Source organism: Gigantopelta aegis, chromosome 6 (assembly GCF_016097555.1).
Source record: "Gigantopelta aegis isolate Gae_Host chromosome 6, Gae_host_genome, whole genome shotgun sequence".
NCBI lineage: Eukaryota > Metazoa > Mollusca > Gastropoda > Neomphalida > Peltospiridae > Gigantopelta > Gigantopelta aegis.
The window spans coordinates 88,389,129-88,413,518 of record NC_054704.1 but is presented as its reverse complement, the minus strand read 5'-3'; the positions used below and the strand labels follow the sequence as shown (position 1 = coordinate 88,413,518).

At 37.2% G+C, this 24,390-nt stretch overlaps 1 protein-coding gene across 2 annotated transcripts in view; it reads right to left on the bottom strand.

Annotated features, from left to right (window-relative positions):
• Positions 1–202: 202 nt before the first annotated feature.
• LOC121375220 (kynurenine/alpha-aminoadipate aminotransferase, mitochondrial-like) overlaps positions 203–24,390 on the bottom strand; it is a 28,443-nt gene continuing 4,255 nt past the window's right edge. The window contains exons 2-12 of one of the 2 annotated variants that reach the window (XM_041502534.1): positions 17,882–17,962; positions 16,747–16,846; positions 15,594–15,662; positions 11,488–11,620; positions 10,586–10,660; positions 9,928–10,203; positions 8,215–8,297; positions 7,364–7,460; positions 6,146–6,272; positions 4,420–4,628; positions 203–2,954 (exon numbers count right to left, since the gene is read on the bottom strand). In XM_041502534.1, the coding sequence (XP_041358468.1) occupies positions 2,907–2,954; positions 4,420–4,628; positions 6,146–6,272; positions 7,364–7,460; positions 8,215–8,297; positions 9,928–10,203; positions 10,586–10,660; positions 11,488–11,620; positions 15,594–15,662; positions 16,747–16,846; positions 17,882–17,962 (1,298 nt within the window). In that variant the 3' untranslated portion in view covers positions 203–2,906. Of the gene's footprint in view, positions 2,955–4,419; positions 4,629–5,291; positions 5,370–6,145; positions 6,273–7,363; positions 7,461–8,214; positions 8,298–9,927; positions 10,204–10,585; positions 10,661–11,487; positions 11,621–15,593; positions 15,663–16,746; positions 16,847–17,881; positions 17,963–24,390 lie in introns of those variants that run through there. The other variant, XR_005958288.1, reaches the window with a different exon arrangement.

Here is a 24,390-nt window from a genome sequence, read left to right as displayed (position 1 = left end):
TTCCTACGGGCCTAATGCGTACCTATATGTGTACTGAGGATTCTTCTTCAAACGACAGTTCATTATCATTTCAGACAGGTCAAAATGCCGTAACGATAGGCGTGGAACGAATCAACAACCAATAGGCCTACATCAAATCAGCTATATTCCAAAGGATATCAGAACTTATCCTGACTGTTGAACAAATAAAACAAAACTCAAACAAAATATTGTTTTTTATTTTATAAATCAACTCATCATAAAGCTACTGTCAAAGATGACAGTACAGTAATAATGACTGCACTAGAAACGTTGATAACGGACTAGCATACTACATTAGTGGCCATTAGATATCATAGATACATCTCATAACGAGTTGTTTTAAACCGTATCTAATATGTTTTTTTAACGTTGTAAGATAGATGATATCTAACGGACACAATGTTGTATTCTAGTTCTTATATGTCTTTAAAAACCCTGGTTCAAAATACATTCAAATATATTTTTCATATAAAACTTGTTTACGGTCCAAGCGCGTGTAGTTAACTTATGTGTCACTGATACATCGGTTTCTGGTTAAATTGTACATAACAGAGTAATCAATTTCAATCAGGCTGTTTTGGATTGGATAGTATGGCACTGGCGACCTGGTCATCACCTAGGAACAGCCAGCCGTATGTCTTTAAATTGTTATCACACATATATGTGTTATAAAAAATAACTAATGCTCTTCTCAGCAACAAGTGTGCATAAAAGATAAATACAAAATAAGAAAAATTTGTGTACAAATACTTTAAAAATAGCATGTATAATATGACGCCTTTCCCCAGGAAAAAAAAAAAAAAAAAAAAAAGAGATGAAAATTATATTTGATGGAAAATTTAGTTTTATAATACAAAGAATGCAATTTTTTTTTTTTTTAAATCCAGGTATATATTATAGAACTGTGATGCAGTAACAAATTTTTAATCTCAAAAGTATTAATTATTGCAAGACTTAGAATGGGTGTCTCTTCGGCTTTAAATGATGTTAGATTTAAAATTAAAAAAGTTAAGTCACCCAACTGTTTAGTATGTCATACAATTGAAGATGTTAATCATTTTTTGATAAAATGTACTAAACATGACAAAATTAGACTGAAACTGGTTAATTATTTTATTAAAATTAAAATAGAGTTTAATGCTTATAATTTATTAAATCCACCTAAAGAATATAAAAATACAATAGACAGGTTGTTGGTCGCTTTTGTATATCAATCTAAAATAAATACATAATATTATAGGGTTCTCCTGGGGGCGGTTCCTGCCATAGCCTAGGCATTGTTAGATTGGTGCAAATGTCGCAGGCCCGTTCCTTTTATGGGACCCACAATAAATAATCACTGTTGGTGGGCTGGGTAATAGCACTCATTATTGTTTGCTCCTCACCCCTTCTGGGGTTGGAAGGATGTTACCTGCGCCCCTACTGTCCGGTCTTTCGCCCCTTCCGTCTGCAATGTTGCGCCTGGCTTGCTGGATTTTTAATTTTAATGTAATGTACCGGTTTTAAAATTATTTTAATTATATTGTATATAAATAGTATATTGTATTTTAATTTTTAAATTAATTTATATTGTGGTGTGGGTGTTTGAATGAATTTTTTTTGTAGTTTTTTTTACTTCGGGTTGATGATGGGGTTGCTATCTGGCAGTAACAGCCCCCTCCTCGCCGACCAAATATATTGTATGAACTGCTTTTAATTTTTATTGGGTGTTTATGTTTTAAAATTGATAGGTTTACAAGCGTGCTCTTTTAATTTGTTTTAATTTATTTTATACGTGTTTTTAACTTTATTGAGATAGAGGGAAATGGGACCCTGTGGCGGCTGCTTAACCTCCTTTAATCAACCTCCTACTAAATAATAATAGGGCTAAAATAAAGAGTTTCTGTACTATTTGTATTTTTGAAATGCTCGTTCTAAATTTGCGACAAAGTTTTAAATTAAATGGATTATATATTTTATATTAATTATTATTTTTGGAATTGCGCAAATAAAAACTAATTATATAATATCCGTATTCCCCATTGGTTTAATTTCAAAATTGTCCTAAGTAATTTCTGTCCCGGATTGGGCCCCTGGCCTCCAGAGACCGAACCCGGGGTGGACATGCTCGAAGCCTTAGTGGTATAGGAGCATGGGAAAGTCTTCACTCACTCACTCAAAAGTATTTTCAATAGCAACAAAATTTAATCATCTGTGTGTGCCCATTGGGCAATATAAAAAGTTTTAATATGTGAAAATACATATAAAATCTGAGTAAATGTAAATATGTTTTAAAACTACAAAAACAAGAAACATTACAATATAAGAGCATAATGTCCGTTAGTCGTTCATCTCAAGTCTGAGGTAATTAATACACAAAAGGTACACTAATATTAATAATAGCATTCTACCACTATACGGTTATAGCACTGTATGTTCTACATCGGATTCTCATGGGGCTTTTCAAGTTCAAATGCAATATGCAACATGGACTAGTTTTAGAAATTCCCGAGTGTCACGGGGAAGGGGGGGAGGTGGGGGAGCCAACATGGATGAAGGGAGGTAATCAGTAATAGTAAAACGTATTAGCTTAGTATCAGCACCTTTCTTGATAAGTAATGTCTTAATTTACATTTACCAGGTACATTGGTCTTGTATGTTATAATAATGCTGAGGAGACGAAGGGATCTCAGTTGGGTTTTTTTTTTTATATATTGATAGAAGAAGGAACATAACAAACTATAAAAATAACCAACCTTTGTTTCTAAACTTGTTTTAGTATTAAACAGCTGTATGTATTAAATAACCACCATGGACTATTTTCAGAAATTCACAGGGATCACAAGTTTATAAATATCAGCACGTCTGATTATGTATATAGCATATTGAACACTTGTAGGCCTAATCTACTGATTCAGTTCCTCCTTGATAAGTGCTGAAAGACGTTCAAAGGCCTGAAATCAACACAAAGTAAATAATTAGTTTATTAAGATTACTATTTCTTATCTTTTCAAAACCAAACAAATTAGCATCCATTGTACATCTACATCTAAGAAATGTTGAACATTTAAAAGAATCAATTAATAATCTGGGGCCCCATTCCATGAATTGCATAAGGTAGTAATGCACACAAGGTAGTAATGCACACAAGGTAGTAATGCACACAAGGTAGTAATGCACATAAGTAATGCACACAAGGTAGTAATGCACACAAGGTAGTAATTCACACAAGGTAGTAATGCACACAAGGTAGTAATGCACATAAGTAATTCACACAAGGTAGTAATTCACACAAGGTAGTAATTCACACAAGGTAGTAATGCACACAAGGTAGTTATGCACACAAGGTAGTTATGCACACAAAGTAGTAATGCACACAAGGTAGTAATGCACACAAGGTAGTAATGCACACAAGGTAGTAATGCACACAAGGTAGTAATGCACACACGGTAGTTATGCACACAAGGTAGTTATGCACACAAGGTAGTTATGCACACAAGGTAGTAATGCACATAAGGTGATCTTAGCGCTAAGATTGCTTCATGGAACAGGGCCTCATGAAGTTCCAGATAAGAACTGAGGATATATTTCCAAACTCCATTTAAATAAAATTACTGAAACGAGACACAATAATTCAAAATAAATAAACATCTGACATTTGGTACAACAAGTACATCATTTATTTACTAGCTTCGACTGTCTGGAAAAAGTAAATGTTTGTAGGTTTAACACATAAACAATAAAATTAATAACAAATACTGATTCTAATTGTATTTAAGCAAACCAAAACCAAAAAAAGAAAACAGACTGATATGGCAAGTGGTAGTAAATGAAAGCTGACAACCATTACTAGTTACATCCAAAATATAGTTTTCACAAAAACGGGTTTTAATGCTTCAAATATAAAAAAGATGGTCTTTTATTTCTTTACTCAATTTATATCAGGTGAGTGTTCTATCACTGAGCTACATCCTGTCTCCAATCCTACATCCTGTCTCCAATCCTACATCCTGTCTGCAATCCTGTCAGTACAATCTTGATACATACATATGTTAAGTTTCTTATTTACCTATGCCCTAACAAAAAACATTTTGACCCTTGGAATGGAATTACCTCACAACAGTTATACATTCTCAGTGTTTCTGCCAGAAAGAAATTTTTGGGTATGGTGCTTTGGAAATGAATGCAACCACAGTCAACAAGGGGTATAGGGGCCTACCCCAGAAAGAAAATGGGTTAAATTTAGGATTAGAGTTAAGAAAATCATTCAGTAATGATAAGAGTAATTAGTTTTGTCAAACGGTTAACTTAAACAAATAAAATCTGCAAAACAACTTGGGTATGGCGCCAACGCGTTTTACCCTCTGGCAAAAACCATGATTCTACTACATGTCTTATGTTACCCAAATCAAATCGTACCTTATCCATGTCTTCAGATGAGACTAGTGAGAATGAACTACGCAAATACTGACACGGAAGACTTGAATCAACCATGAATGCGTTACCGGGAACAAACAGCACCTCTTTTGCTCTAGCTTTCTCCGATATTAGCTTAAATGTGTCCTTGATCTGTGGAAACTTTAACCACAAAAACATCCCACCAGAAGGTTCAAACCACTCGGCCAGACCTGTCAATGAAAGTATTTTTTGGGTTAAAATATGTCTGATAATATTTTAAATGAATCTTCCCTTTATACTAATGAACACAGCACCAACTGCTACTCATTTTAGACTAAAGGGACAGAACCTGGTTTTTAAACAATACTGCATATTTTTCATTATTAGAGCTGGTTTTGATAATTAAAATCAGACACAACTAACATTTTATTGTTTAGATTATCCATTCCTGTACACCCGCAGTGTTTCTGGTCATTCTGTTTTTTCTACAACCACGAAATGCATTTTTCATATTTTTAAAAGTGCACGTACCTCTGAGAAGTAATGGTTATGGAGATGAGCTCATCTATTTTTACAGGGTGTTTCAATGACACAGACTCCTTGTTTCCCTCTACTGTAACTTTATCCAAATATGTTATAGGTTTGTAGTTAAACCAAACCAAGTGTCAATTTTCAAGGGTTGAAAATAGGATCTGTGAATTTAAAGGGGTTTGAGGGGTCATGCAATGTTTTGCCTTGTTATGTTGAAACCTTGACAAAACCCCTCTTGCATTAAACATTAAAATGCAAAAATATATGTTTTATTTGCAAAGTCGGTAATAACTAAAAGCACTTAAACCAGATACAATTCCTTCTGAATAAATTTCAATTTTGTGAAAAGGACGATATCGCACCTGTCCTCCATCTCACCAATTTGTTTGTTTATTCTCCTGAGGATGCTACCCATTGGGCTATCTCTCATTCCACAGCTGCTGTAACAAAGAAAGAAAGAAATGTTTTATTTAACGATGCACTCAACACATTTTATTTACGGTTATATGGCGTCAGACATATGGTTAAGGACCACACAGATTTTAAGAGGAAACCCGCTGTCGCCACTTCATGGGCTGCTCTTTCCGATTAGCAGTAAGGGATCTTTTATTTTGCGCTTCCCAGAGGCAGGATAGCACAAACCATGGCCTTTGTTGAACCAATTATGGATCACTGGTCGGTGCAAGTGGTTTACACCTACCCATTGAGCCTTGCGGAGCACTAACTCAGGGTTTGGAGTCGGTATCTGGATTAAAAATCCCATGCCTCGACTGGGATCCGAACCCAGTACCTACCAGCATGTTGACCGATGGCCTAACCACGATGCCACCGAGGCCGGTACTGGTGTAACAAAGGCCGTGGTATGTACTATCCTGCCTGTGGGATAGTGCATATAAAAGATCCCTTGCAGCTAATCGAAAAGAGTAGCCTATGAAGTGGCAACAGCGTGTTTCCTCTCTCAATATCTGTGTGGTCCTTAACCATAAATCCGACACCATATAACCGTCAATAAAAAAAAATGTGTTGAGTGTGTTGTTAAATAAAACATTTCCTTCCTTCTTGAGGATGTTTGATTTCTACTGCTGAAATGTTGAATAATTTTATGAACACAGAATTTTATGTTCGGTTTCAGTGGATCCTTCTGGTGTTTTATACAATATATGAGATATTTCTAGAAAACCTGATAAAACTAACAAGTCTAGATTGAAAACCACACCTGACAAATGTTTGTTAGCCATGGCTAGACAAGCATCACGCTGCCTCTTATAGAAGTCTGCCACTTTGTCACAGTGCTGTAGAAATCCATCATGACCCATTTCCTGGAGAACGGAAAACAGCACCACCTGTAGACAATGGAAAGGACTGTTTGTTTAAAGACACCTCGACACAACTTAAATTCTAAGCTAATTGGTGGTTAACATACGGTTACAGAATAAACACTTAGTCTTAAAGTATAAGAGAGGAAACTTGCTGCTTTCCACAAGCTACTCCTGCCAAATAGTGAAAATGATCTTTTATCCTGCAACTTTCTGTCCCACACTCGACCACCGGTCATGCCAGAGACTGGGTGTGGGAGAGACGTGCCTGAACCTTAATTGGATAAAGGCACGTTAATAGAGTTTATGCTACGTTATCCTGCAACCATAGTTAGTCTGTTTTTCTTTTATATTTATTTCTGTGCTTATATTCAATTAAGGTTCAAGAATGCCATCTTGGGCACATGCCTCAGCTATCTGGGCTTAAGTGGTTTAGTGGTTAGTTGTTCGTGGTTAGTGAGAGAGAAGACAGTGTAGTGGTCTTCCACCTACCCATTAAGTCGTTAAAACTCACTCTGGGTGGGAGCCGGTACCAGGATGCAAGCCCAGTACCTACCAGCCTTTAGTCTGATAGCTAACCACAACACCACTGTGGCTGGCTCACTGTTTGTTGCTACTAGCAAGATATCATTTGTCTAGTGACCTATGCCCGATTCAACTCATACACTATTTTCAGTAGATTAATTAATATATTTAATTTCAATAAAATATATGGAAATAAAGCTTTGTGTTGATGTGGCCATAAAAAAAAACCCATACATCTTTCTTTATTTATCTTTGATATAACATTTGTAGGACATTTATTATGATATGAAAAAAAGTTACAACAGTCAGTTGACTGAGCGGGATTGTTCCTAGAAACTCTGGCACTTGAGACAAGCACTCTGCCACTGAGCTACATGCATGCCACCATCTAAAAGAAAAGTGATTTAAAATTACCAAACTTACGTTTGGGCACTTCTTCATTATTTCCTTGGAAATGTGTCCAAAATACTGTAACACCATTACCATGGTAACTGCTGGCTCTTTGATCAATCACAGATCATGTAGGTGGTTTAATTCACAGTGAAAAAAAAGTTAATAAAAAATCTTTGAAAGTGAAATAATTTTGACCTCACCTGAGAAAGCCCACTGGAGTGAACTGCAGACACCTGTTGATGCTGGATGATTTTGTTCACCAAAGCCCTCGGTCCACTCAGACACCCAATTCGCATCCTGTGAGTGAAAGTACAAACAGATGAATGATCGGAGTACGATAACTTGAGTTAATAAAACCTAAATAAAACACCAGTGTGTAAAATGCAGTATACTACTGTTTAATAACCATTATGATGTTTTTCAATATAGGGGTCACACGTTTTAATAGTCGACAACTAAATCCGTGACACTGCTTATGGTTTTACATTTATTTTAGCTGCTATTACTACTTCCATATATGCTACTCCTACCAAAAAGGCAGTAAGATATCTTTTATCTATATTTTTATAAGCCATACAGTATATACAACATGGCCTTTTGTATACCAGTTGTGGGGAACTGGCTGGGATAGGAAACAACTCAACTACATTGTAAACTGAATGCAAGTGTGTTCTGTATTCAATTGGTTAATTACATTCTTTTTCCAGAATCAAATGAATATAACACCCAGAATGCTAATGACGTTATTAGCAATTGGAACAGGTCAAGTTGACGCTTCAAGGGTCTATAGTTAGATTGTAGCCAGGTATTTTTTTCAAGAAATAACAAATATACAGTCAGTTCCATAGAAAGACGATTAACACCTTCGGTCAAACATTAACATTAACATTTGTGGAATCTAATAGACAATAACACCCACAAATTTAAAAACTCTGTATATGGTTATCTCCTAATTGAACTTGATCAATCCTACAATTCACAGCACTTCGGACCCACAGTACGGATGTTACATCTGAATGAATGTGAAAATATTTTAATTACAAATACCTACCCTGATGATATTATTTTTGAAAATGAATCAAATCTCATTACTCTTCCATCTTCATCCATCGACAGGAAACTGGGGACATAGGGCTGTGAAAAAAAGTGAATACTGAAAATATATATAAAAATAATATTTATTTAAAACATATTTCATTTTTATCTTTGAAAATACATTTAAATACATTGTAAAATGTTTAACATTAGTCTGTGTAGAGTTACATGCCAATTCATCAGTTCCCTTTTGATGCAAACAGACTAAATAATAAGACCCTTACAATCGCAAGAAATAAAAGAACTAACATGCTACATTAACATGTTTGGAGGAAAGATCAACATACCCAACAGGAAGTAAAGTAAAGTAAAGTTTGTTTTATTTAACGACGCCACTAGAGCACATTGCTTTTTTTATCTTATCATCGGCTAGTGGATGTCAAACATATGGTCCTTCTGACACTTTCTTTTAGAGGAAACCTGCTGTCGCCACATAGACTACTCTTTTACAACAGGCAGCAAGGGATCTTTTATTTGTGCTTCTCACAGGCAGGATAGCACAAACCATGGCCTTTGTTGAACCAGTTATGGATCACTGGTCAGTGCAAGTGGTTTACACCTACCCATTGAGCCTTGCAGAGCACTCACTCAGGTTTTGGAGTCTGTATCTGGATTAAAAATCCCATGCCTCGACTGGGATCCGAACCCAGTACCTACCAGCCTATAGACCGATGGCCTAACCATGACGCCACCGAGGCCGGTCCAACAGGAAGATTCTTCATTAAAGGAGCAGACTCTAGTTTTAACCCGTGAAAATGGGCACAAAGTTTAATTAATCTACAAACCTGTAACACATTTGGATAAAGTCACAACAGAGTGATATTAAAACAGTTACAACAGTGTGACATTAAAACCGTGAACTATCCTTAAAAAATAGACTAGAACTCGAATCAATAACCGCTACTTCTTAGACACGTGTGCGTTTTTAAAAATATGAAAATGGATTTTGTGGTATTAGAAACAACAAGATGACCAGAACACTTCAGGTTCTATGGAAATGTTAATCTAAACAAAATATAAGTAATGTTTGATTTCAGTGATCATGAGCTAATAAAATAGGCTGTAGTGTTTAAAAAAAGAAGAAAAAAAGTTGTATTTAATGACGCACTCAACACATTTTATTTACGGTTATATGGCGTCAGATATATGGTTAAGGACCACACAGATTTTGAGAGGAAACCCGCTATTGCCACTACATGGGCTACTCTTCCGATTAGCAGCAAGGGATCTTTTATTTGCGCTTCCCACAGGCAGGATAGCACAAACCATGGCCTTTGTTGAATCAGTTATGGAACACTGGTCGGTGCAAGTGGTTTACACCTACCCATTGAGCCTTGCGGAGCACTCACTCAGGGTTTGGATTCGGTATCTGGATTAAAAATCCCATGCCTCGACTGGGATCCGAACCCAGTACCTACCAGCCTGTAGACCGATGGCCTGCCACGACGCCACCGAGGGCTGTAGTGTTTAAAAACTAGGGTATGTCCCTTTAAACTAATTAATTTTTAAAAGATGTAAATTTATCCAAGGTCCAATTTACTCATTTGTAGTTTTTACATTTATAAACTCTAGTTATAAAAATCTTACCATCTCCAGGAATATTAATTGTTTGCATGATGATATACACAATTAGGGGCAAGGACTGATTTGAAAAATCTTGTGTCCTTACCTTGCTGAATTGAAGATAGAAGTACGGGTCATCCTCCATAATGAGTATATCATAGTCCTGACAAAGTTTGTAAATCTCTTTCTTCCGTTCCCACGTCAACTGACTTCCTGTGGGGTTTCCACCATTCGGTACACAGTACAATATTCTTGGAATGCTGCAGTTTGGTTTCTTGGAATCCTCAGGTTTCCACTTTGACAAATATCTGAGAAGACTTCCAGGAATGATTCCATCTTTATCAGACTCAATTTCAAGAATCTTCGGCTGAAGGGGATTCAGCTGAAAGAAATAGAAACTTTGACAAAAGAGTAGGGGGGGGGGGGGAGGGAGAGAGAGAGAGAGAGAGAGAGAGAGAGAGAGAGAGAGAGAGAGAGAGAGAGGGAGAGAGAGAGACAGAGGGAGGAGGGAGGGGAGAGAAGGGGAGAGAAGGGGAGAGGGAAGAGGGAGAAGCAGAGAGATTGCTGCAATAGCATAGGCTACTCCCTCTGAAAAGCTGCAAGGGATCTTTTTTTAATGTTCGTGATATACCAGTTGTGGAACACTGGTTGGGATGGGAAAAAGCCTGAATCCATTGAGGATGTTTGATCCTATGAACCACTGCATCTCAAACAAGTGCTCTACCTCTGAGCTACATACTATTTCATAACAACAACAATCTTACGATGGCGAGGGTGCCTGCGTATGTAGGAACCTCGATCAGAACATTGTCACCAGCTGACACGCAGGCTTCCAGTGTCTGGAAATAGAACAAAAATCATAGACAGCTGTACATGTATATACATGCATGTTAAGCTTTGCTTACAAGGCATGATCAAACGTTATAAGACTTAGAATTTATTTCAAAGAATAATGTACCAATGTTATACATCTCTGTCAGATTATATACACATCCCTGCCACTTTCTGAAGCAATGCTGGAGGTCTTCAACTGTTATTGTCAATGGTTGGAATGTCATCAAACACAGATGAAGGTGGGATATTAACACCCCAACCTACTCAAAACAACAAAAAGTGAAATTTTAATATTAAGATTGGCTCTAAATGGCAAGTGTTGCATAATGGTGTAAAATGGTAGCCCTCATTCAGAATGAATGCAAAGTATTAGCCAAGACTGTATCTTAAGTTTTGTACAGAGAATATTTAAGGTTTTGGACAAACAACGAAAACCTGGAAATACAAGTACTGTACACTGTCAGGTGATTAAAAATCTGGAAAACTTTCATTTCTGATAAAATGATAAATAATTAAAAAAAAGCAAGCTTTACCATCTCAAATTTCATGTAAAGTAATTTCTTGGTTGTTTTTTTATTTAAAAAAAACATTCTTATCTTTCAAATGGTACATTCTATATTCCTGGATTTCTAAGAAGACGCAAAACAACATTCTACCTAATATAAACCAACTGGTACCATATATCTGATGCATAAATAACTTGTGATTTAATTTACATTTAGAAGAAAAAGTTCCATTTTCCTCACCTGCTACTGACATAAATTATGCAGCAAATATCTATGATATATATTTTTTTTAAAGTGAAAATATAAAAAGAATACTTGCAGCTTACTTTACAGATTCCATCTTGACTTCCGTTTGTAATGATGATGTCCAGCTTTTTGTTCTCGTCTGTGATTCCCAGAGTTGGTGGTTTGTGAACTCTTTCCTGGAGATCCTTTACCCAGTTGATAAGTTCAGGAAATCTGTAATAAAATAAGTATTAACTGATATAGTCAATTTAAACACTTCTCAACACACCAGACACTCACTCTCCAGAGGCGGATCTAGGGTGGGGGGGGGGGGCCCAGAGACCCGGGCCCCCCTAAATTTTGTGATAGTTATAATTTTATTATATATTAATTTTCATTTGTTTAACGATTCCCCTCCAAACCTCCCCCAAAGTTCCCTTGGCATTCCACCTCATGTCACTGGGGCCCCCCTAAATGGATTTTCTGGATCCGCCACTGCTCTCGGTTAGAACTAGTACTGAAATGTGAACCCTGCGAACTCATATCTGCCATAACATGTTTGGGCTATTTCTCATTCCAGCCCTTGCTCCACAACGGGTGTAACGAAAAACATGGTATGTACTATCCTGTCTGTGGGATGCTGCACATAAAACAAGTAGCCCAGTGCATGGCAACAGTGGGTTTCCTCTCTCATAACCAATGTCCAACACCACATAACAGTAATTAAAATGTATTGTGTCATTAAATAAAACATCCCCCTCCTTCATTCATTGATTAAACAACATTCTTTTAATTCCTATTGGCCAGTATATGTAGGTATTACTAGACCAAATAACTTCCGGCTGGGTCAAAGTTGGAGGTGCACCGAACTTTTGATAGAGAAGTGAACACCACAAGTCCTGTGATTGGTTATAAATGTGAGTGTGTTGGTTGTAAAAAATAATAGTTTTATCTGGGTAAAAAAAAATGCAATTTTATTTCATCTAGTACCAATGTGTCAAGTAGCCTTGTGCTTGAAACATGTATGGGGTACCTGTAAAAAAAAGTACTCGAATTTTGTGCGGAACTAGGGTAGTCATAGCCGCTACCCGTTATCTCAGAAACGAGCAGCTTGACCCCCATTTTTTTCTGATTCACTTTAAGTGTGAGGGGTGGTAGTATTTATATCCGTGGCGTTTATGTCGGTTGATACGTTGCAGGTAGGAGTTTTAGCCACATATGTTACTATTGTCGTCTATGGGATTTGATTTGGTAGTATACACCCTGTAGACTCCAGACAGCCCTAGTTTAACGTGCGCTTAAGTCTTGTTAAACAATTTTTTTTTTTTTATGATGCAGCATGTGTGCAGATATAGCTATCTTCATCAATATTAGCATCATTAATCCTGGGCCTATTAGACTTTTAGATCCAGTCAGCAGCTACATACCAGGCCTGGTGCTTATAAAATGTTTAGAGTCTAGACTCGAGACTCTAATAGAGTCTGAGACACTAATGTCATGACAAGGCCAGGGTATAAACTTGGGATATTTTTTGACTGGCCAACCGGGCCACTCACAGCAACACTTTGACTCGCCCATACAACTTTTGAATGGCCCGCGACCAAATTTCGTTAAAAAAACAACTTACTTCAATTGCACTTTAAAAACATGTTATCATATCATACAAACAATAATAACAACACAAAAGAAGGAAACAGAACTTGTTTTAGTTTTATTACAAACTGTTGTAATTAAATTATAATTATTATGTTGTCACGGGACCCACACAGTCAAACATCTGGAATGTTTTACCAAAGTCCGGTCTTGGAATGAATAAGGTGCTTTTATGACGAGGAATTAAAAAACAACAACTAAGCTGACAGCAATCTATAGAAACAATAACACATCCACTACAGGAATAAACATACAACACAAGTTAAAGGCATAATTATCACTATTTAACGGGAGTAGGTCAACTCGCCCCACACTGTTTAGTCAACTCATATCGTTACCATTTTGAAAATTAATTTACCAACATTTTAAGCTAATGTGCATTCAATATTGTTGAATATGCACACCAGGAGTCCAAAAGCCTATCCTGATCATTACTTTAAGGACATAAGTGACAAACTCACAAATGTCGTTAATTAGGCTTGACAGTTCATTGTAATAGATTATTATTTATCTGATATTAAGATCTCCCCAATATAAAACCATTTAATAAGTGGTGGTAATAGCAGAGTTTCACTGCAGTAATATCAATAAATAAAATGACACCAAAGTTGCAGACCTTGATTTTTAATTTTGTCACAATTATTTATGGACAGTAAAGTTTGGGGCGAGTTGGCTTTGGGGCGAGTTGACCAGCATTCCTATTTAACACTAGAATGTGCACATAGCTGTTGTTGACATCACTGGCAGTGACGATTGGGTGTTTGGTATAGTAGACTCGGTATATTCCGTAAGAAACGAAAACATTCCAACACAATGTAACTTCAGAAAACCTCAGGCTCGTAAACAAAATCATCTTGCGAAACATACCGTAACAGAATGTGACAAGTCGTTCTGATTGTAACTAAATGGAAAGTAAAGATGAACATGGCCGAGGTGTTCTGATAGAACCTATGAATACATTTAAGTGGCCGAGGTTTTCTGAATACATAATCAAAACCGGTCGAGGCATTCCGACTGGTTTTAGACTGTTCGATATAATGGGGTAGTGGTTGCTATTATGTTCTATATAGGTTTGGTTGTGCAGATATTAACAGGAAACCAGCTGAAAACAGTAAATAAAAAATAACTTACTGATCTCTTACAAACATTAGTTATTTGCATTTTGATACATAACACAATAGGCAGAAATATTCGGTCACCAAGTGGGCGACACGTGATAAGGTTTTGACTTGCCTGACGCTATTTTGACTCACCATGGGCGATCGGGCGACCGTAAAGTGCACACCCTGCAAGGCCATACAAATTGTATGTGTGTGATGTCATTAGGCCCTGGTCTAAAATACTTAGGAGGTGTACCAGGTGAGGGGAAGAGGGAGGTATAAATACTTAGGTGTACCAGGTGAGGGGAAGAGGGAGGTATAAATACTTAGGTGTACCAGGTGAGGGAAAGAGGGAGATATAAATACTTAGGAGGTGTACCAGGTGAGGGGAAGAGGGAGGTATAAATACTTAGGAGGTGTACCAGGTGAGGGGAAGAGGGAGGTATAAATACTTAGGAGGTGTACCAGGTGAGGGGAAGAGGGAGGTATAAAATACTTAGGCGTACCAGGTGAGGGGAAGAGGGAGGTATAAAATACTTAGGAGGTGTACCAGGTGAGGGGAAGAGGGAGGTATAAAATACTTAGGAGGTGTACCAGGTGAGGGGAGAAGGGGAGGTATAAAATACTTAGGAGGTGTACCAGGTGAGCGGAAGAGGGAGGTATAAATACTTAGGTGTACCAGATGAGGGGAAGAGGGAGGTATAAATACTTAGGAGGTGTACCAGGTGAGGGGAAGAGGGAAGTATAAATACTTAGGAGGTGTACCAGGTGAGGGGAAGAGGGAGGTATAAATACTTAGGAGGTGTACCAGGTGAGGGGAAGAGGGAGGTATAAAATACTTAGGAGGTGTACCAGGTGAGGGGAAGAGGGAGGTATAAAATACTTGGAGGTGTACCAGGTGAGGGGACGATGGAGGTATAAAATACTTAGGTGTACCAGGTGAGGGGAAGATGGAGGTATAAAATACTTAGGAGGTGTACCAGGTGAGGGGAAGATGGAGGTATAAATACTTAGGTGTACCAGGTGAGGGGAAGAGGGAGGTATAAAATACTTAGGTGTACCAGGTGAGGGGAAGAGGGAAGTATAAATACTTAGGAGGTGTACCAGGTGAGGGGAAGATGGAGGTATAAATACTTAGGAGGTGTACCAGGTGAGGGGAAGAGGGAGGTATAAAATACTTAGGCGTACCAGGTGAGGGGAAGAGGGAGGTATAAAATACTTAGGAGGTGTACCAGGTGAGGGGAAGAGGGAGGTATAAAAGGAATTATGGCACAGTAAATTTGAAAGTATAGTCTTCTTCAACAACACAAAAATGGAACTTTTAAACTAAGAGAGGAAGTTTTCATGTTTTTCTGGAGAAGCCTTACTGCCCTCCTTGCTCATCTCCTAGGTACAACCCTGCCAATAATTCCTTTAGAGACAATGAATGAAAGGTTCAACTGATAAATCTTTACCCCGATGAGGAGGAATACTGCATTGCTCTGGTTACCAAGGAAGTGTCTATGTTCAGCTTAGATCCATCTCTGAAATTAGATAATACATAGTTATATAGATATACTAGAACATTTTATTAATATTATTTATCAAAATTGATTTTTTTTAAATTAAAAATAACTAGGAACAAATTACTGTGGTGGGGAGATTTTTGTTTACAGCCTGGTTCACTGTTCCAGTTTTGCTATTTAATAAACATTACATTTTCTTATTGAAAAATGTATTTATTTATTTATTTATTTTAAACATTCTCTTAAATTATTATTAATCACCTGCAATTTGGTATGTAAGTTATAGCTTTTTATATCTGCAATGGTTTTATTTGGCATCGTTAGTCATTCAGAACAGTGATATTTTATTATTGAACAATTATTGGCTATTTCCGGTATTAACGGAAATGTCCGTGAATTACCATTTTCTAGTAATTTTCCATGAGCTTGGTAAAATGTCAGCTACAATCTCGTTATGAAATATTATTCTGATTGGTCAAAGTTTGGTTAAATAGAGCTTAAAGTGTATTGTTGTCTTTGCTCTCAGAAAATTAAAGGTGAAACATCTCACCAATACTTTTATTAACATTTCTTTGCTCTTTAGCTCTGTCTGTATTTGTTTTTGTTTTTTTAATTCTTTTATTTCAAATGTAACTTGAGGATTTTAGTTTCACCATCATTTAGATTTTGTCTCTTGGTTAGTCCGTACGTCCATCTATCTATCAATGTAGCTGTTTGTCACACTCCAACCCATTTATTTTTGTTATGTGCTTGTTGAAATAAAATGTATGAAACAGTTTTTTTTCTTCTGTTTCTTCTTTGTTTAATTAGTCTGGTTTAGAGAAATATCCAAAGAACTTTTTGGGACAAACAGGGTCAGTTGGCACATGTCTATGCCAAATCCTGTTAGATTACTTTGATGACCTTGAAATATAACAAAGTTCCAGTAAAACACAAACTACATCCAAGTTAATTCTTATTCATGTAATTTGTATTCATATCATTAAATGAGGTGAAAATGCTTGCTGCAATTATCAAAAATATTTCAACTTGTTATTAATAAAAATATGAATATGCTAATAACTTTGACATCATGGACGTGAGTATGAATAAAAATACTTACTTGAGAGTTAGTGAAATATCTTGTATCGGGAAGAAATCAGGATTTGGCATCCCTCCAGCCATGGAAATCAATGTTTTTGGTGAGTTCAGCACTATTTCAGCTGTGTAATAAAAAGAAGAATTTTAATCATGAATCTATAGTGTCATGCAGCCAGGTTAAACATTTTTATCACTTTATTAATACTGTATTGATTGCCACTAGAGCACATTGATTTTTTATCTTATCATCAGCTATTGGATGTCAAACATATGGTCATTCTGACACTGTTTTTTTTAGAGGAAACCCGCTGTCGCCACACACGCTACTCTTTTACAACAGGCAGCAAGGGATCTTTTATTTGCGCTTCCCACAGGCAGGGTAGCACAAACCATGGCCTTTGTGGAACCAGTTATGGATCACTGATTGATGCAAGTGGTTTACACCTACCCATTGAGCCTTGCGGAGCACTCATTCAGGGTTTGGAGTCGGTATCTGGATTAAAAAACCCATGCTCAACTGGGATCCGAACCCAGTACCTACTAGCCTGTAGACCGATGACCTAACCAAGGCCGGTTTAAACAAAAAGAGACCAACACTTCTTGAAAACAAAAGTGTAAGTTAGGTTAGGGCTGTTCCAGAATTGATCACGACAGTGGAGCAGGTTGTACAATAACTGTTATTTTAATAAAACCCATTATGCCCGATAGGTCTGCTCATTTTAACCACATAAATACATGTACTTATAAGAATACTTATAAATATGTTGTTACTAATATTTAAAAATAAATAATACATTTCAAAATGTGTGGATGATGAGTGTATCAAACTGTTGACCCCACATATGTGATTAATTAGTAAAGCTATCTGTAAATTATTCTATCAGAAACTGTTGACCCCACATATGTGACTAATTAGTAAAGCTATCTGTAAATTATTCTATCAGAAAATACTGTTTATTTACTAAATACCAGGGGTCTAATTCACAAAGATCTCTTAGGCTCTGTCAGACAACAAAGCATCCTCTTTGTAAGTCATTCAGCAATATTGCACTGCAAGATTGCAAAATTGTGAGAGTTTAGTGAATTAGGCCCCAGTACTCTAACTGGTGACAGCTTCCAACGTGAAGTAAGTTGTCTATCAAGAACACACTACTTACTCAGTACTCTGATTGGTGATGGTTTCCTACCCAGACTAGTCACATTTAGAAACCTTGAGTAGTTCATTTTGATCCAGTCCACTACAAAATAGGATTTTTGTATCATTATAATTGGTGCAATAAATAATAATAATAATTCCCTGAACTCCAGAGCCCTCCCATAGAAAACTTAAAACACCAATAAATATCAACTCATTTATTGTAAACACACTAGGCCGGACCGACTGACCGAGTGTGCATTAAGTAACATAACACATACTGCTTCACACAGTCACTCTTTAAGTAATACTTCACCATAATGTAAAATAACAAAAACACCACTTGCCCTGTTGGTCTCCTAGGCTGAATGACATGTGCTACAAACTGCACGTGCAGCATTAACCATATCAAAGTGCCACCTATAGGAGCTACTCTCAAATCAAAAGAAATTAATTTCTGTCAAATTCTCTACGACCAACCAACACAAATTATATTTTTAAAAAGGTTAAAAAAAAGAAGATAAATATCAACTGAGGTTAACAAAAGATCAGACAATGGTGTGGTACTCCTACCAGTACCGTGCTCCAACTTAACTGTCACCACACTGAATCAACATCTAAAAGATAAAGTTTATTCTGTTTAACGACACCACTAGAGCACACTGATTTATTAATCATTAGCTCTTGGATGTCAAACATTTGGTAATTTTGACATAGTCTTAGAGAGGTAACCCGCTACATTTTTCCGTTAATAGCAAAGGATCTTTTATATGCACCAGGCCACAGACAGGATAGCACATACCACGGCTTTTGATATACCAATTGTGGTGTACTGGCTGGAACAAAAAATAGCCATATATGCTACTCCCACCAAATAGTAGTAAGACATCTTTTCAGAGGCAGATCCATAATATTGTAATGGGGAAGAGAGTCATAAAATTCTAACAAGAACCCAGTACCAAACAACCTTAAACTTGTGGTAGTGTTGGTATAAAGTATTCCTGCTGGCAGTAGCTAATGTCAAAACCTATATTAGCTCCAGAACTTTCTTTTTGACCAACCGTTCAAAATTGCGCCCAAATTCCTCAATCAAACTTGCGCACCTTTTCTTTTGGTATAATTCTTGCTCCATTCAAAATTCCATAGGACCATTACCCCCCCCACACACACACTTTCCTGCCCAAGACAGGCGTGCACTACAACAGCTTGCTCTGAATGTGCACGTAAAGCCCTATGACCTGACCTGACCAGTAGCCAGTGGGAACTTCCCTTCTGTCTATCTTTTCATATTTTCTTTGGTTATTATATTCAGTTAAGATTCTGATTATATCTCTTACTAATTACATTAACAGCATGATCTAACTCTACTCACTTATGAATATCAGGAACGTTATCTTCTCATTGCTACGAGGGATAATACAATAAGTGTCGTACAACCGTTTTAAATGTTGTCGGCAGAAGTCCGTGCAAGAGTGTGGCCTGACTGAATCAACCAATCAGGTTGGTCAGGTTAGATCATTTTTCGACGCACGTTATTCATCCCCACTTGCGCTCGGGTTGTTTTTCTGTGAGGTTAGTTTTTGTGTGCTGTGTTGTTTCTCGTTTTATATATATGTAAACATGTTTGCTTACATTCCTAACTGTCTACCCATTTAAACATACGTTTAACCAATGTATATCTTATAAGTTTCGGTTATTAAAATTATAAATTAACTACGTAAAGCGAGTCGGGCAATGACCCGTGTTACGTGTAAGGTGTAATCATCCCATATATAATTCCGTGTTTTTACCGTGCACGAACTGTCCGCTTAATCGTTTTGGCTGAGTTAGAGAACGGACGACCCGTCTGAATAAATTAAACCTGATTAAATTAGGATCTCGTTGATTTTCATAAGCGGTCTTCGTCATTGTCGATGGTTTGTAACCCCATTCCGAATAAGTGAGTCCTAATTATATGGATTAACGACTGCTTTAATAGGGTGTTTTGGTTAAAAATAGCTTTGAAAGGGGCTGTCCAATATATATGATTTAAACGGAGTTCGTGTACACCGGCATGGATGGGTAATCGTGTTAGGTGTAGAACCTAATTATTTGGTGTGTGCTGTCCTGCAGATGTAAATTTAATTCCGCGAATATTCTCTTCGTCGGGATTATCCACAACACATTCATACACGTCCCTAAATATAAATATTTATTTGTATGGATATGTGGGTTTAAATTTATTTAATTAGTGGTAGTCAATTCATATATGGATCTTGGAGGACTACCATACATATTTGTTATCTGTTTGTACTCCCTCGAATAAATGTGTAATCTGTTTGTTAGTTTGGGTTTTCTGTGCTAGCCAAGTCTGTCTGGTTTATAGTAATTTAAGCCTTCTAGAGAATTATTAATAGACTCTTAGTACCAGCAAAAGTCTACAACCGAAAGGGGTAGCCGAACCCGTGGTCCCCAGATTGGGACCCAAAAAGTTAATTTCATTACAAGTGGAGCCGACGTAGGGACCCACAAAGTAAATTTCATTACAAGTGGTGCATCGACCGGGAATTGAAAAGTTTATTATTTGTCTAAAATAAACTACATAAACTTAACATGGCATCTATAATTCCTATAGGTAGTACTATACCAAATAACTTCCGGCTGGGTCAAAGTTCGAGGTGCACCGAACTTTTGATAGAGAAGTGAACACCACAAGTCCTGTGATTGGTTATAAATGTGAGTGTGTTGGTTGTAAAAAATAATAGTTTCATCTGGGTAAAATAAATGTGCAATTTTATTTCATCTAGTACCAATGTGTCAAGTAGCCTTGTGCTTGAAACATGTATGGGGTACCTGTAAAAAAAAATTGTGCGGAACTAGGGTAGTCATAGACGCTACCCGTTATCTCAGAAACGAGCAGCTTGACCCCCAATTTTTTTCTGATTCACTTTAAGTGTGAGGGATGGTAGTATTTATATCCGTGGCGTTTATGTCGGTTGATACGTTGCAGGTAGGAGTTTTAGCCACATATGTTACTATTGTCGTCTATGGGATTTGATCTGGTAGTATACACCCTACAAACAGAAGACCGGATTCTACGTCACAGGTCTCATGCGGGTCAAATCGACTGAGCAGTGGGTTTTTTCCCAAGCGTTTTACAAAAAGTCACTTTATTAATAACTGGGATGGTATTTTTGTTTTTTATTTTTAATTCTGTAATATTTATGTATTTGTTTTATATACTGTGTATTAAACCTTTAATTCCGTCCAATACAACCTTCTTGAGTTTGTTTAATGATAGGCTGACTGTTTTATTGGCCCCATTACGCGGTTGTCTGAATGTTATATCCGTGAACTGTAATACTAACTACGCCGTCTTTTTAACAAGGAAGTCTTTCACGGGAACAGCACGCTAACGTGGTATCTACGGTCTTCTACAAAGTTTAATAGTAAATGAAATGGAACCTTACTGAAATATGGTTTCTCCGTGAGTTAGTGTAGAGAATACGTCATTTATTATATTGAGTGTTTTGTTACTATAGTGAATAGGTGAGTTAGTACATTGAGTGTGTAGTTACTATGGCAAATACGCGACTTACTACATTGAGTACGTTGATACAACGGCGAATACTTGATTTTCTACATTGAGTACGTTCTTAACCGGTGAATACGTGAGTTATACATAGTACTTCTATATTTTGTAACTTAGTTATGAATACTTTCAAACCCTCTGGCTGATTTTCTGTGAGTTTTTGTATTTATGTATGTTATTGTACTTTCACCATCTTGTCACAATGTATTAATTGTTCTATGTAAACATGTCCTCATATGCCGTAGAATACGGCCTGAGTGTAAATAAAGTTCAGTTCAGTTCAGTTACTATGGCGAATACGCAAGTTACTCTGTTAACTTACTACAGTGAATACGAGTTACTACATTGAGTACGTTATTACTACCTGGTTTAGTACACTGAATACGTGATTACTACAGTGAATTCGTGACTTACAAAACCGAATTCGTGACTTACAACAGTTAATTCGTGATTTACAACAGTGAATTTGTAACGTATAACAGTGAATTCGTGACTTACAACAGTTAATTCGAGATTTACAACAGTGAAGTTGTGACGTACAACAGTGAATTCGTGACTTACAACAGTTAATTCGTGATTTACAACAGTGAATTTGTGACGTACCACAGTGAATTCGTGACTTACTACATAGACTAGATGACTTAGTACAAAATGGACATCTCTGATCGTCAACGACAACGTCGGCGACGTGATGCCATCCGTCAACTACAACGTGACGATAATGACAAAGTGTCCTACTTCACCAGCGTCGGTCGTGGTAGCACACCGCCATCCACGTTTGTATTGAAGGAAGGAAATGTTTTATTTAACGACGCACTAAACACATTTTATTGACAGTTATATGGCGTTGGACATATGGTTAAGCCATCGGCCATAAGGCTGGTAGGTACTGGGTTCGCAGCTCGGTACCGGCTCCCACCCAGAGCGAGTTTTAACGACTCAGTGGGTAGGTGTAAGACCACTAAACCCTATTTTCTCTCACTAACAAGTAACCCACTGTCTTGTTGATCCCCACCGGCCTCGGTGGCGTCGTGGTAGGCCATCGGTCTACAGGCTGGTAGGTACTGGGTTCGGATCCCAGTCGAGGCATGGGATTTTTAATCCAGATACCGACTCCAAACCCTGAGTGAGTGCTCCGCAAGGCTCAATGGGTAGGTGTAAACCACTTGCACCGACCAGTGATCCATAACTGCTTCAACAAAGGCCATGGTTTGTGCTATCCTGCCTGTGGGAAGTGCAAATAAAAGATCCCTTGCTGCTAATTGGAAGAGTAGCCCATGTAGTGGCGACAGCGGGTTTCCTCTCAAAATCTGTGTGGTCCTTAACCATATGTCTGACGCCATATAACCGTAAAATAAAGTGTTGAGTGCGTCGTTAAATAAAACATTTCTTTCTTTCTTTTTGTTGACCCCCACTTGTGTTTTGGTGTGTCCTTTATTTTTTAATATCGATAAGGAATTTTTTTTTTTTTAAATTTATGAAACATGACTACGTTTATAGGTAAAATAAGTCATGTGATCACTAACACCCATGCATATTATTCAATATCAACTATACTACCTAACATAATATTGGGGACGGGCGAACCGACAAATAGTTGGGGGCGAACTGACTTGGGAGAGGAAACGTCTGGTACCGAAACCATTGACGATAGTTTTCAAAATATCCTTGTGTAGCGTTCCTGGTTTTCAGTCTGTCTATCTTTTCATATTTTCTTTGGTTATTATATTCAGTTAAGATTCTGATTATATCTCTTACTAATTACATTAACAGCATGATCTAACTCTACTCACTTATGAATATCAGGAACGTTATCTTCTCATTGCTACGAGGGATAATACAATAAGTGTCGTACAACCGTTTTAAATGTTGTCGGCAGAAGTCCGTGCAAGAGTGTGGCCTGACTGAATCAACCAATCAGGTTGGTCAGGTTAGATCATTTTTCGACGCACGTTATTCATCCCCACTTGCGCTCGGGTTGTTTTTCTGTGAGGTTAGTTTTTGTGTGCTGTGTTGTTTCTCGTTTTATATATATGTAAACATGTTTGCTTACATTCCTAACTGTCTACCCATTTAAACATACGTTTAACCAATGTATATCTTATAAGTTTCGGTTATTAAAATTATAAATTAACTACGTAAAGCGAGTCGGGCAATGACCCGTGTTACGTGTAAGGTGTAATCATCCCATATATAATTCCGTGTTTTTACCGTGCACGAACTGTCCGCTTAATCGTTTTGGCTGAGTTAGAGAACGGACGACCCGTCTGAATAAATTAAACCTGATTAAATTAGGATCTCGTTGATTTTCATAAGCGGTCTTCGTCATTGTCGATGGTTTGTAACCCCATTCCGAATAAGTGAGTCCTAATTATATGGATTAACGACTGCTTTAATAGGGTGTTTTGGTTAAAAATAGCTTTGAAAGGGGCTGTCCAATATATATGATTTAAACGGAGTTCGTGTACACCGGCATGGATGGGTAATCGTGTTAGGTGTAGAACCTAATTATTTGGTGTGTGCTGTCCTGCAGATGTAAATTTAATTCCGCGAATATTCTCTTCGTCGGGATTATCCACAACACATTCATACACGTCCCTAAATATAAATATTTATTTGTATGGATATGTGGGTTTAAATTTATTTAATTAGTGGTAGTCAATTCATATATGGATCTTGGAGGACTACCATACATATTTGTTATCTGTTTGTACTCCCTCGAATAAATGTGTAATCTGTTTGTTAGTTTGGGTTTTCTGTGCTAGCCAAGTCTGTCTGGTTTATAGTAATTTAAGCCTTCTAGAGAATTATTAATAGACTCTTAGTACCAGCAAAAGTCTACAACCGAAAGGGGTAGCCGAACCCGTGGTCCCCAGATTGGGTGAAGCAAAGCCTTAGTGCTTACTGGTTTACATAGAATAAAGTTATCATATTAACTTTTTACATGCCTTACATATTGT